At 48.9% G+C, this 13,787-nt stretch overlaps 1 protein-coding gene across 5 annotated transcripts in view; it reads left to right on the forward strand.

Annotated features, from left to right (window-relative positions):
* The first annotated feature begins 2,487 nt into the window (after positions 1–2,487).
* The window catches only part of CadN (neural cadherin), a 248,060-nt gene continuing 236,760 nt past the window's right edge, over positions 2,488–13,787 (forward strand). For all 5 annotated transcript variants that reach the window (XR_016290490.1, XM_089580223.1, XM_089580221.1 and 2 more), the window contains exons 1-2: positions 2,488–2,623; positions 3,252–4,624. Coding sequence is in view for 4 of the 5 variants with exons in the window: in XM_089580223.1 (XP_089436349.1) it covers positions 3,358–4,624 (1,267 nt within the window). In the remaining variant the exon portion in view is untranslated. The remainder of the gene's footprint in view (positions 2,624–3,251; positions 4,625–13,787) is intronic.

Here is a 13,787-nt window from a genome sequence, read left to right on the forward strand (position 1 = left end):
CCAAGACTGTGCTAAGGCACACTCTGACCAAACAGTGTTATCCTCTTCCGGGCAGCACTGGCAAGATCGTGTCTCCCTGCTCAACGAACTTCCTTATTGTAATTTTACTGCCGATTTTATGAAAGGCTATGGTGGTCATACAGCCGTTACTGATAGCTTCCAGTATTATTACAAAAGGCTCACCTACACCCCAATTCCGTAATGCCGGCATGACTGCTGAGGTTTAGACACAGTCATATGCTTTCTCATTATCTATGAAGGCTATATATAGGGGTTGGTTATATTCTGAGCATTTCTCTATCACCTAATTGATTGATAGTGTTAATATGGTCTATAGTTGAGTAGCTATTACAAATGCCTGCCAGATCAGTGGGCTGACTGAAGTTTCAAGTTGTTCTAATTTTATTAGCGATTACCTCAGTAAATACCTTATGGGCAACAGGCAGCAAGTTGATTGATCTAATTTTTCAAGTCCTTGACATCTCCTTTCTAATAGATTCAGATGACATATGCGTTCTTGCAAGCTTCCAGTACGCTTGAGGTCATAAGGCATTGCGTATACAGGGTGGCTAGTTTTTCTAGCACAATCTCCGGACCGTTCTTCAACAGATCTGCTGTTACCTGATCCTTACCAGCTGGTTTCCACCTTTGCATTGCTCCTAAGGCTTTCTTTACTCCCTCTTTCGTCACTGGCGGGATGTCTCATTGCTGGCACTACTGCCTTTCTCATTAACGTCCAGATTTCATTGGCTACTGTTTAGATTTGTGCAGAACCCTTCGGCTACTTTGACCACCTTATCCATACTGCTAATGACGTTGCCCTTCTGTTGCTTACTGCATACATCTGACTTTAGTCTATGCCTAGTTTCCTACTGACCGCTTTCAGGCTACCTTTGTTCCTAAGAGCATGCTCGATTTAGGGAACTGCCTGTATTTAACATATTTGCAGAGTGCAACAGTACAGCCCTCAGGCGTATTGCAATATGTAGAAAACTAGCTAATTTAGGCGTTTTATTTGTACTTGGCCAGCTGATGCGCTCAGAGAGTAGCATCAGCACCTGTTACGGACAGCACCAACTAAGCTGCTACTGAATTTGACCACCAGTTATTAAAGCAGCTCAGCAGAGTCTCAAGATTTTTAAGAAATTTAGAAATTTGGGTGAGTAGCTCGTGAAAACTATTTCGGGAAAATGCGAAAGCGTTTACTCCAGCACAGAACGCATAAAATTTCTTTGCCTCATGAACAAGGTAAAAAAAAAAGTTACTTTTAAGGTGACTCGTTTACGGTAGTAGACCTGTTTACATGAACTCGACAGAGTTGAGTCAAGTATGCTTGTCGGGTTCATGCGAACGCTGTCGAGTCGAAGAGTCGGGTTAGCGGGAGGGGAATGGATAAATGCGAAGCTGCTTTTCGCTTGCGCCGTCGCGCCTGCGAGACAGCGGCGCAGTGTCGCAACCATGAAGGCTGCCACTGCCTTTTCCCGCTGCGCTGCTCAGCACTTCGTGCCGCTTCAGTTGAACCGGTCTCGACTCGCTAAAATCGAATTCATGTAAACACGCAGTCGTAGAGTTGTGCTTACCTTGCTCAACTCGATTCCCTGACTCGACCCGCCGATGTCGGGTTCATGTAAACGAGGCTAGTGAGAATTTCACAGCATGTCAGCAGAACAAGAAACAAAGTGGGCGCCTCGAACAAAAAATTATACAAGGAAATTCACCTTCACATTGAGTGGGTTCGCTGGAAACGGTTTCACTTTCCGTAGATACCGTTTCTAGCGAACACTACAATGACCACACAGCTTTTGAACGCTGGGCTCGTATTTCTTATCTGTTCCTGCTTCGCGAACCGTAACATGAAAATCGATAAATCGGCACCGTAGGCGCAAGTGGTCCGAACAAAACATGGCGCATTTGACAATCGTTCATCTTATTTGTACGCACAGTTTGTACACCACGCCTACGCACTTGAGTGCCGAAGTTCTACAAAATGAGCGAAAATTTTGAACTAAAAACCAAAAACCAATACTGGCTGAATATGATTTGACAAGGTAGAAGCAGGAGATACGAGGCCACAAAAACGAGAGCAAGCCACCGATAATCAGCGCGAGAGGTTTGGACGCAAGCTCAGCGGTAATTCGATTTGTACTTCGAGAACAATTATGCGCACAAGGCGAGCGGAGACTAAAAAGAGAAAAGTTCACAGTACAGCAGTTATCGCGAATCTAGTCCACAGTTGCACTGGTAGCACTCTTGCACACCAAGCAGTCAAAACAATGGCGGCCGGAAGCCGCTGTTTCCAGCTGCGAACACACCCATAACACATCCTTCACAGCAACCTTTCTAAAAAAAACGATTCAATCGTTTTATTTTGTGCCCAAAATACATAAGGCAGTTATTAATTGTTAAAAAAATTTTTAGTTTCAAATTGCTGCAAAAGTTTTATTTTTTTTGTTTTTGGTGTTTTTTAAACGCGGAGGGAGTGCCGCTGTCATGCGGAATGGCCACCGCCGCCGCCGCTGCCGCCGTTGTCTCTTGAGTCGGCTTGGCGTGGTTCGGTGGTGTTTGATGTAACGGGCAAATGCGCGTGTTTAAATTTCTATGGATCTAATCTTCGTTTGGAAAGGTGAGTTAATGACCTCTGTTTTACTGTATAACATAAGTTTAACTGTCTGCGCGCATCGACTTTCTCCGTGCGATCCGTGGCCAAGTGAGGCACCGGAACGAACGGATTGGAGTGACATTTATTATGCTGTGCTTCACACCCCCAACGCTGCGTGGATTCGAGCGCATCGTTAGTCGTTTTGAGTGCATGTGCTGCGTTGCATAACATGCAGGAAGTTGGTAAGTCGGCCGCGAGCCGAAGCCGTGGCAATTTCAAACTGGGATGGTTTCTTCTCCGAATAACTTGGCGTTTGACCCTCTAATGGTCACCACAGCTTCTGCTCGCTATAGCGTGCCTTGTTTTGAGTGTTTTGGGCTGCTTACCATCCCTCAGCTGATTCACTGGCCTGTAGCTATTATGGGCTGAGGGCTGCGCTACTTGTGCGTCGGCCTTTAGTCCAGTTAAAATTTGCTATTGGTCGGTTACATGTTCGCGAAATCGGCATTAGGGTTAACAAGGACGCCGGAACGTCACTGTGCTCCGGTAGGGTGCATTGACTCGCTCCGTGAGTGCGGTATGCATCTTGCGATGCGATGTATCACTTTGCGGTACGTTGTGTGACGGCGTCGTGTCTGTCTGCCGGCCTCAGGTGCGACGGTGACGGAGGAGCGACGCCTTTGCGAGTCTCGGTGGAACGCCGCTTGAAGCCGGCTTTCCGGTAGACCGTACACCCAGGCCCGGAGACACGCTTCGCGATGGCGCTTCCCCCGAGATTGATCTGTGCAGCGGCCGTGCTGGTTGCCCTGTGGGTGCCGGGTCACAGCAAGACGAGTTCAGATGCGGTGCTGGTCCTGCCGGATGACGTCTACCCCGGTCTGAGCGTGAAGCAGCTTCCAAGCGTAGGCCAGTCATTCGCCCTGACCGGAGAGCCGCGAGTGACCCGTTGTTTCAGCCTGCTCAGCGACGGCCTGCTCATGGTCGCCTCGAACGTGTCTCACCTGGTCGGCAAGCCGGGGAAGCTTGTCCTGACGGAGACTAACTTCCCGAGTTGGCCTCTTGAGCCGCAGGACCGCGTCCAGGAGCTGCTCGTGCATGTCATCCCCAAGAACAAACTCCTCAAGTTCCCAGAGTCCGAGTTCCGGGGCACCGTGCTAGAGAACGAATGCGCCGGGACGACGGTACTCGAGCTGGACGGTGCTACGAAGGATGCCAGCCGCAGCGTCAAATACGAGCTGCTGCCAGACGAGGATGGCGGCCACGAGGAGTTCACTGTGTCTCGGCTGTACGACAACTCCACACGGCTGGCGGTTCGCACTCGCCGGCCACTAGACCGCGAACACCGGCGCCGTTACGAGCTCAAGCTGAGGGCCTCGGATGGCGTCGATTCGGCGCTGACACGCCTGCTGGTCAACGTGCTGGACGTGAACGACAACGACCCTGTGGCGGACCGCGATTCGTACGTGTTCCGCGTGGCCCGCGACGCCGAACCGTACTCTATCGTGGGCAACGTGAGCGCTTCGGACGCAGATGGCGACAGCGTGAGCTTTCGCCTCGCCGAGCGTCATCCCTTCTTCACCGTGGTGCCCAAGACAGGAGAACTCATGGTCACCCGCGGCCTCGAGCCCAAGTCGTACCTGATGGCCGTTCGCGTTGGCGACCGCGGCAAGCCGCAGCGCTTCGGCCGTACCGTCGCCGTGACAGTCGAGGTATCCGAGCCGGAGCCGGTGGCGCCGGAGCCGCGCTGCATGGAGCCGGAGACGCGCGTGCGTCGCTCGACGGTCACCATTCGGCCTACCAAGACGTACCGTTTCGAGGAGACCAAGGGCCGCGACGTCAACAAGACTGTCTTCACGCTCGACAAGAAGGCGGTCGACGAGACCTTCGAGCTGGAAAAGCCCGATCGCTGGGTCTACGTGAGCCCGAACGGCGACGTGCGCGTCAAGGAGAAATGGGACTATGAGCAGCTGGATAAGGAGAAGTCCATCGACTTTTGGGTGCTGGCCAGGTCCCCTGGAAGAGCTGGTAAGCACTGTGACCCTGTGGTCCATCGTCAGCCCTTGTTCCTCCTTTTTTTTTTTTTAAAGGGGCTATGCAGTTCTCGTGCACAGCATGGTTCAGAACATGGTCCAAAAGGTTTTACTGCCACTTTAACTCCTTATTTTTTCGGTTGTCTACATGTGCATGCGTCTGTAAAGCTGCAAAGTTCGTTTTTTGGCGAATGGATACTTAGTGAAGGGAACGACTCTTCGACTTAATATTGTGCAAGAAGGTGCCCATATCTTCTCTTAGGTGCCTTGCACTTGTGTAGAGATGATTAGCATAGCCCTAAAAAGTGACTCCATTACATAGAAACATTTTTTGCTCAGTCGCAAGCAGCTGACACCCCAATGTTTTTAAGCTTAAGGGCACAGGGTAAGGCAAAATTAGAAAAAAATAGTTTTTTTTTTCTTTTGAAATTTGAGAAGTTCCATTCTTTCTGCACATGTTCCATGATCGCACTTTCCTCAGAAAGCCATATTTCGGGATAAAAAACGCTTTTTCCGAAACCAAGAAGTCAGCGGCCACGCCCCCTTTCCGGATATCCTACGCGTTTATCGCCAATTTTTTCAACCAAAAAGTCCACCACCTGATTTGAAAGCTTGTCTGAAATCAGCTACATATAAAAAATTGTTTGCCAACAATTGTTCAGCTCTCTTTTTTAGCCAAGATAATCCTGAGACGCTGCGCATGTTTTTTCCACGTTTCTGCAACTTTCATGCAGCTGTGTACAAGTGCTTTCCCTGCCGATGAGTATTGTACTTTGTGCCGGTGTTGGTTGTTGTTGATAAGAGGAGATGCCTAGAGGAAAGAACGCCTTCGGCAGGCGCGAATTTCGCGGCAATCGTTACACTCATCGTGCAAAATCAAAAGGATGTCCACGCCCTAATGAGACGCCGAACGCCAAACGCGCCAGCTCCTCGACATCGAAGCTTTCAAGATTTTCTGTGTGCTTCCAGGAAGAGGATGTGCTACAGAGCAGCAGCGAATATGCCTTAATGAACATGGACGGCATTTGTGCCGCAATTACACACAGTTGTGTGTGTAGACAGTGCGGTGGAAGGGTTGAGCTCACCGAAATTCAGACAAAGCACGTGTTTGTTAGGCTTCAAAGCACTGGACGCTGTTATTTCATTTAATGATGGTAGCATCGCATGGGCCAGCGTTTTGAAGGTGTGTGGATTGAACCCAGGGCGCAGAACCATCGAGTGGCTGAGGGAAGCTGACCACAAGCGTATGTACTTTGCGGACCGGGCAACACGACAGCTGACAAAAGAGGCCCGGCAAGCAAAATTACAAGCCCAAACGTTAAACATTGACTGCGACAGTGACTACGAAGTAGGGGGCTATTAAACCAATGGCTATGAATGTGTTTCTTCGAATAAAAAATTGTTTTTTACATCTTTTTTCACTTTAGGCTCAATTATCTCGAAACAGTGTTTTTTCTTACAAAGGTACCATTATTTCCAATGTCTTTCAAGACAGACAGCTGATTTTCTTTTGCAACCATCTACATAAGTGTTGGCAACTACTGAACTAGAATTAAGCAATTTCACTCAGGAGTTTTTCCGTTATGAATTTTCAAATGTGAAAAGAAAGCCGAAATTTATGTACTACAGTTAGAAATTTCATTAAAAATAAAATTTTCAACACATTTCAATTATTCTAGTTCAGTGAAAAGAGCGCAAAATTTGGAACAAAATGATATATATATTACCATGATACACCTATTAGTTTTCGAGAAACATGTACCTCAACATGCCCTAAAATGCATGGGAAGTATAGGGCTTACCCTGTGCCCTTAATGGAAACTGTTGTGTTGTGAGCACTGTAAAAAAACACGAAGCACATTTTGGGCTGAGAGCAGTGGATGACTAGAAGGGCTTCTGCTGTAAATGTGGATTGCACACACAAGTTCTGGTGGTGATGGTGTGCTTTTGATGATATGGAGACAGCAGGAATAATTCTACAGATGGAAGGGAGCCTTCCACGTTCAGGGTGCATCTTGTTGGACCACAGTGGTGATGGGACCTGTGTTTTGATAGTTTTAATACTAATACATAGGAAACACTGGAGTTTTAAAGTTCCCTTTTCAATTTACAGGCACAGTCAAATGGAATGTTATTAATTGGAATTCACCCGATTCAAACTTTTGGTCTATCTTAACTGGCACTTTGGTCCTGTCAACAATAATTGTATCAAAAAGCACCCCTAATTGAAACTCCTCATGGTTTAAAAAATTTTGAGTCCTAATTATCAAGAGTTCCTTTCAATTGGGGATTGTCTAGTAGGGCTGGGAAAATATTCTTTAGAATAATTTTGTTGCGCTTTCTTTGACATAGAAAAATGACAAATTGTACTTATTGCCGAATCTAAAATTGCTTGCTGACAGTCATGTCAAGCAACAAGATAAAGTTTGCGACCCTCTATGTTGACTGAACAGGTTAATGTTAGTCGTTAACCATTCAAACAGGATGTCGTGAGTGGGACCTGTGGTAAATAATTTGTCGTAAAACAGTTATACTTTGGGAGATGCTCAGACAGATGCGAGCAGCACAGGAGTACAGCATTTCCGACAGAGCAAATTAACCCTAAGAGCACAGGTTTTGAGTATCGCACTTCATTTGTTGATGGCTGTGTAGATATGCGATGTGCTGTTTTGTAGTAAACGAAACTTCCTTCTGAAGTTTGATGTATGAAGCACTGGCTAGCAACTTATAGATTGAGTGTTACTGGAATTCAACTATGTCATGGAATTCACTGCCAGGTAGAATTGATGGTAATACTAATTATTGTTTTTTTTTGCTATTACAGTGACAGCTCTATGCATGTAAAAATGTTAACTGATTTTAAAAGTAGGCTTGCTGCTGGCTGCTTTTAATTATATTTTGCATGAGTGAAATGTAGTGCAGTCTCTCGGGAGTTCTTGCTCATTTTGATGGGTTGGCAATACTTGTTAGCTTTTACTGTTTCTTTATCATTTAAAGGTATCATTAGTTTAAATAAATAGTTGAAATTTTAGCATTCGATATAGTGGATGCCAATGGTTAGAGGCAAATATCGTTTTGAAAATTTTATATTTGCATTTTGAAAAATTTGGACGCCCTCCTGCCTTTGTGCTGTTTCTGCAGTGCAGCGACTGCTCCTGCCATCTTCAAATGAATAGCTGACCACTGTTTCGCTGAATCATAACATGACAGGTTCTGTGATGCATTCCGGCCTCTTAAATGGCTATGTTAGTTGTAAAAAAATCTGCAAACTCTGTAGTATTTTTTCTTCCTATCCTGTGTCATGCTTAATGAAACAATGCCATTCTGGTTTACATTTAGAAATGACCTTTTTCATTGTAGCCTCATTGAACTGGTTTTAAGGGCCTGGCAGGTGGCATGGTATCTTGAAATATTTAGAATGTTAGCAGAACTAGGTTCGATGAAAGTAGCGTCAGAATTCTGTACTCTACCAAGGGGGCTGTTGCTAAGGGATCTCATGCGCATGTATTTCACGATTCAGCTACTATTTAGCCTTACCACTTTCATTCATGGCAATTAAGCTGTTCATATGTGTGGGATATATCTATTGTGCTGCTGTGGTGACAAATGGTGTTGGTGGCCCGTGGCAAATGGTACTTAAGCTTCAAGTCTGACAGTCTGACAACCAGTGGCCAACAGAAGATTTTGTGCTCATTGCCCTTTGCCTTTATGGCCACCTGCACCGAATGTCTCCGGTCATGGGAAATGCATTGTGATCTATTTAGCCTTAAGGGCCATATTGGGACTTTATATAAAGGGGGGAGAACAAGATAATTACAGTGCAAGGAAAGTAACGCAATGGAATAATAAACAATGATTCAATCTCGTGCGGAGTAAAATGATACAATGTAATGCTGATGGTATCAAAGTAGTGAAAAGGCTACAGTTATGCAGGAACAAAAGAAATGCATTGTGTATCAGAACAATAGGCTGAAACAAAAATTTTGCATTGAAATGATCGATTAATGACCAATCACAGAAGCTTTGGTGTTCAGTTGCTCAGGTCACAGGTTCGAATCCCGGTCGTGGCAGCCGCATTTTAATGTGGACAAAATAAATGTCCGGGGTTGTGCAGAGTTAAAACAATGGTGGTCGGATTTGGCCGGTTTGTCTGATCGTACGTTGGTCAGCGGTACTTCGTCCGCTCGTCCGGCGACACGTTGCCGGTTGGGGCAGCAACTCCAAACTTCTTGCGACAAAACTGAAGCAAAAAAACTAATTTATTGAAGACGAGACCAAAACACAACGAACTTAAGAAAAAGGCGGTTTAAAGAAAGGCTGTCAAAAAGGGCTGTTTAAAAAAAGGGCTGTAGAAAAGCGGCCGAGACTGAGACTCGGCGCGCTCCCTCCGCTCTTTGTTTGCAGCGGTTTTTATCCCCTCGATAATTGGGCGGAGCTTTAATAAACCGGCTCTCGCCCAATTCCAACCAATACTGCTGCAGTGGCACTGCGCATACAAGTAGGCGGAGCCCAGTGCACGCCAGGGCCCGACTCTGGAGGCGCCACTGCTTAGCTAGACAGTCGGGGGTTTAAGGAGTCGTCGACCTTATTGTCCCCAACTCCCACTTCTATGTTTGTCAAGAGATCCTTTCAAGGGGTCGTCGGCCCCTTGGTCCCCGACAAGGCGGTCGCGGTCTTTCCCGCAGCCTTGGACGGCATCCGAAGCGCGCGACCCGCTGTCGCCATTCTTAACCCCTCCAGACGGACAGGGTAGGGGGAAATTAGCTACTAGCGCCATAGGCTTCTGCCTTAACACCTCCCCACCAAGAATGTTGGGTGGACGCTCGCCGTACACACAACATACCAAAGCGCGCAAAAGTACAAAAGACCCGGCCGTGAACAGCAAAAAAAATATGTATATATAAACCCCGACAGCACACAAAAAAAAACGGATCTCAACTGAGCGCTGTACGAACAATATAAAAAAGGAGCGCTTCTGCGTCCTACTAACAACTGCACAAAGAGCATGTTCAAGACCACATGATGCATGCATCAACACTCACGCTCCTTAACTTCTTTTCACAAGCAACCACAATGGTCGAAACACTCGTAACATGGGAGTCCAACATCAATGCACTTGAGTTTACAGTCCACCACGTTCCCCCACTCTCACCCACTGCCTCATCGTGTGCTCAAGCCACAAGGCATTTTTGCGCGTACCGCAACCTGGCAAGAGTGGGTCAAGGCCGTGGCCATTAGGTGTTTGTCGCTATCCACCAGGATCGAACACGTCACCTGTTCGCATGAAAGTGAACAGTACGTGCCGCAGCGTGCACAGTCGTCGCATTCGTCCTTTCCAGTTGCGTAGCTCATCTTCTACATCGGCGGAGCGGCCGCCCGTGCGTGCATATGGGGCGCAGGTCTCCGCGAAAGCCTCTAAGCTCTCGTTCACAAAGGGCCTCTTAAAAAGTGGCACGGCCAGCTCAACCAGTTCACCATCAGCGACATCTTTGTTTGCGATCCATCTGTTGCGCAAAACCGCAAGGTGATCGTGGCATGGGTCGCGGTACGACCCTGTCAGCGGCGGTTTACTTTCGCCTCCTTCAGGGAGTAAGATGAATTCTTCGTCGTCGTCACTGCTCAGACTCCATTCACCTACCGCCAAACTCATTGCGGCGTTACACGAATCTGAGTTTTCTAGCTCGGAATAGCCTCGCCTACCAAGCTGTTTTGCAGGCTTCTCCGACACCGCTGTGGGTGCCGCGCATGGTGTTTGAACACACATGTCGCTTTCATGAAACCCTGCCTCGCATACTGGTGCTTGAGTTGGCCACAAAAGATCGCAGTGGGCAACCCGGCCGGCCGAGCAGTTCATGTCGTTTTGCTCATCGGTGCCATTAGCACCACTACTAACATGTTCTGCTGCCTCGTAAGAGTTGGCCTGCACAGTCTGATCACGAGACGAATTTTTGCCTGGAATGTCCGTGGAGCTCGCCTCCACCTCGGGAATCAAGGCCTGCTTTTCTGTGTCAACAGTCGTGGCTGACTTCACAATGTGCGGCTCCTCGGGGCTAGTGATTGCTTCACTGTCTGCAGGAACCAGAGGTTCCTCCTTACTGTTCTCAAAGGGAACCGACTGAATGCCGCTGCACTCTTTCTTCGCTACCTCGATCAGCGTTAGATCAGCGCCTTTCGTGCTGTTCAGGTATGCCTTTGTCTGTGCCGGCTCCGGCAGTACCCTAGCCGCTCTCCGTGAGCGCTCCTCCTCCTGAATTCTCTTCCTCTCCTGCCGGAGATTCTCTTCGGCTATAGCTAATTGACGCTTCAGGTCTCGTATGTAAGCGTCGCTCCTCTCCTTTGCTCTTGCTCGCTCAGCCTCTGACATTTCGGCTCGCTCATGGCCATCCCAATACCCACAGCCATAACCACTCCGCCAGCCAACTGCAGCCATTGTGCCTTGGTTAATTCCAACCCTGCGGCTCAAGCGCTAACGAGGCAAGTAAAGTGAGACTGGGGAAACTCACTCATCATGGCACTTGATCCGTGGCAGCAGCAGATCGCGTCCTAGGGTTCAGAAGTGAGTCCGGATACCCGAGCTCGCAGCAGGCCCATCACTTCCTCCCGGCAGACGAAGTTGCACAGTGCCGCCGAAGTCGCGGCGCTTCGCTCCGTCGGTCTCGCTTCACTCGCTCCTCAGCACTGTCGTGGAGTCTTGGCTCCGAGGCCTCTCCCAAAGAAATCACCTCACTTGGACCTTGGTCCCCGGGGCTTCTCGCCAAGATGTTGCCCCGTCAGGCTTCCGGAAGGTAGTGCCTCCAACCGCTCGCAGAAAGCCGCTCGGACTATCCTGGTCACGGCACCAGTTAAAACAATGGTGGTCGGATTTGGCCGGTTTGTCTGATCGTACGTTGGTCAGCGGTACTTCGTCCGCTCGTCCGGCGACACGTTGCCGGTTGGGGCAGCAACTCCAAACTTCTTGCGACAAAACTGAAGCAAAAAAACTAATTTATTGAAGACGAGACCAAAACACAACGAACTTAAGAAAAAGGCGGTTTAAAGAAAGGCTGTCAAAAAGGGCTGTTTAAAAAAAGGGCTGTAGAAAAGCGGCCGAGACTGAGACTCGGCGCGCTCCCTCCGCTCTTTGTTTGCAGCGGTTTTTATCCCCTCGATAATTGGGCGGAGCTTTAATAAACCGGCTCTCGCCCAATTCCAACCAATACTGCTGCAGTGGCACTGCGCATACAAGTAGGCGGAGCCCAGTGCACGCCAGGGCCCGACTCTGGAGGCGCCACTGCTTAGCTAGACAGTCGGGGGTTTAAGGAGTCGTCGACCTTATTGTCCCCAACTCCCACTTCTATGTTTGTCAAGAGATCCTTTCAAGGGGTCGTCGGCCCCTTGGTCCCCGACAAGGCGGTCGCGGTCTTTCCCGCAGCCTTGGACGGCATCCGAAGCGCGCGACCCGCTGTCGCCATTCTTAACCCCTCCAGACGGACACGGTAGGGGGAAATTAGCTACTAGCGCCATAGGCTTCTGCCTTAACATGCAGTGTCAGTGTAAAGACCGCAGGTGGTCTAAATCTGGAGCCCACCACTACAGTGTCCCTCATAGCCCATGTATCGCTTTGGGATGTTAAAGTTCACATATTATTATTATTATGGTCAGTTAATGCTCGTCCAAATTTAATAAGGTCGCATTTGTTTACAATGGAGTCTGGCATTTGATTTCAATTTTCTGTTGCAGTTGGCAGTAAAAGATTTTTGGAAGGCTGTTGTTGATCCGTGTGAACATTGAAGGCTGAAGGAATTGAGATGGCACAATGTTTTGATAGGTGCTGGAGATATTGTCATGGAGGTCCGGAAAATTTTTGGTGCTCTAATGTTTGGAGGTTAAGCAAAGATTTAATCCTTCTTATACTAAGGTTTGTGTCTTAATTTGAAGTGATAAAACTGGCTGTGCAATTCTGAATGGCTTCTAGGGTGTTAAATGTGTCTGATGAGGATTCCATATAGTTTGCGCACCATGTGTTGGTATAAATGGTGGAACTAGCAGGATTTGAAGCACACTGTTCACCGGACAGTCAGTGTAGCAGGACTGCATTGAATGTCTTCACCAGCAGTGTATAGCAGCTGAGCTTGAGAATGATTGCTCACTTTGTGAGGACATAGCCAGTGGGTCGCTACTCGGAAACCCTGAGAGGCATGTTTGGTCAGCAAAAAGGACATGTCCTGCTGTATGCTGGGAGTAGTTGGAGAATAGCGACTTGCAGTACAAGCTTCTGCCCGCAGAGCTCCACCTTTTCTGCACAGAGCAAAGTCGTTGGTGGGCTTTTGGGGGAAGTGTTCACTGTGAGTGGCCAAATTTGTGCCTGTCAAGGCTGCTCTCACAGGTGCGGGCGGGGCACGTGTGCCCGAGCACAACCGCCACCTCGGACGCCGCGTGCGCAGTGATTCAGGCTGTTGATTGGAAACCTGACTGGGCCACTGGTCGCGCGCGGTGCCCCTGGGCCGAGAGGAGCGCGCTCCTTCCTGGTTCCCTTGACCGCATCGCTCCTCGGGCCGCAGGTGCCCCGTCAGACCTCCTCTTTCTGCCGACCGGCCGCGGCGCTTTTTTGTTCCTGGCGCCACTTCCTTCCCGTCATTGTCTTTTTTTTTTTTTTTTGCCGCCGGCCGCTTTTGTTCGCGCGTTCCCTTTATCCGGCGCCGTTTTTCGGTAATGGCGAGTGTCCGGGCGTGCATATGATACGCGACCTGGGCGATGGCTCCTCGGGTCGACATCAGTGCTTTGTTTGCGCGCCATTTTCTTCGCCTCCTCTCCGTCAGCGGCGCGTCAGCCCGAGGTGATGGCGCCAGCGACACGCTTTGCCAGGCGCGCTATGCAAATTTGTTGGTAGTTTTTATTCCCCGCCCGGACCATTCGGGCGTTACAGAGCGTGCCTTGCCCCAGCTCCCTTTTTGCGGGCTTGCTCGCTGTTTCCCCGCGATGTGCGGGGAAAAGCGCTTTCCCTGCCGCGCTGCTGCTGTCCTCACCAGGCGAAGATGGCGCGGTGTGATCGCGCGGCCAATCGTAAGGATCGGTGCTTCTAAATACCGTGGCTTCCGCTGGAAGCAGTGAATGCAGAGACAGGCTCTGTTCAGCGCCACGCTATCATCGATGAGGAATGAAAACCGCGGAAATGGAGT

Source organism: Amblyomma mixtum, chromosome 3 (genome assembly GCF_055824585.1).
Source record: "Amblyomma mixtum isolate Tamu chromosome 3, ASM5582458v1, whole genome shotgun sequence".
NCBI classification, from domain to species: Eukaryota; Metazoa; Arthropoda; class Arachnida; order Ixodida; family Ixodidae; genus Amblyomma; species Amblyomma mixtum.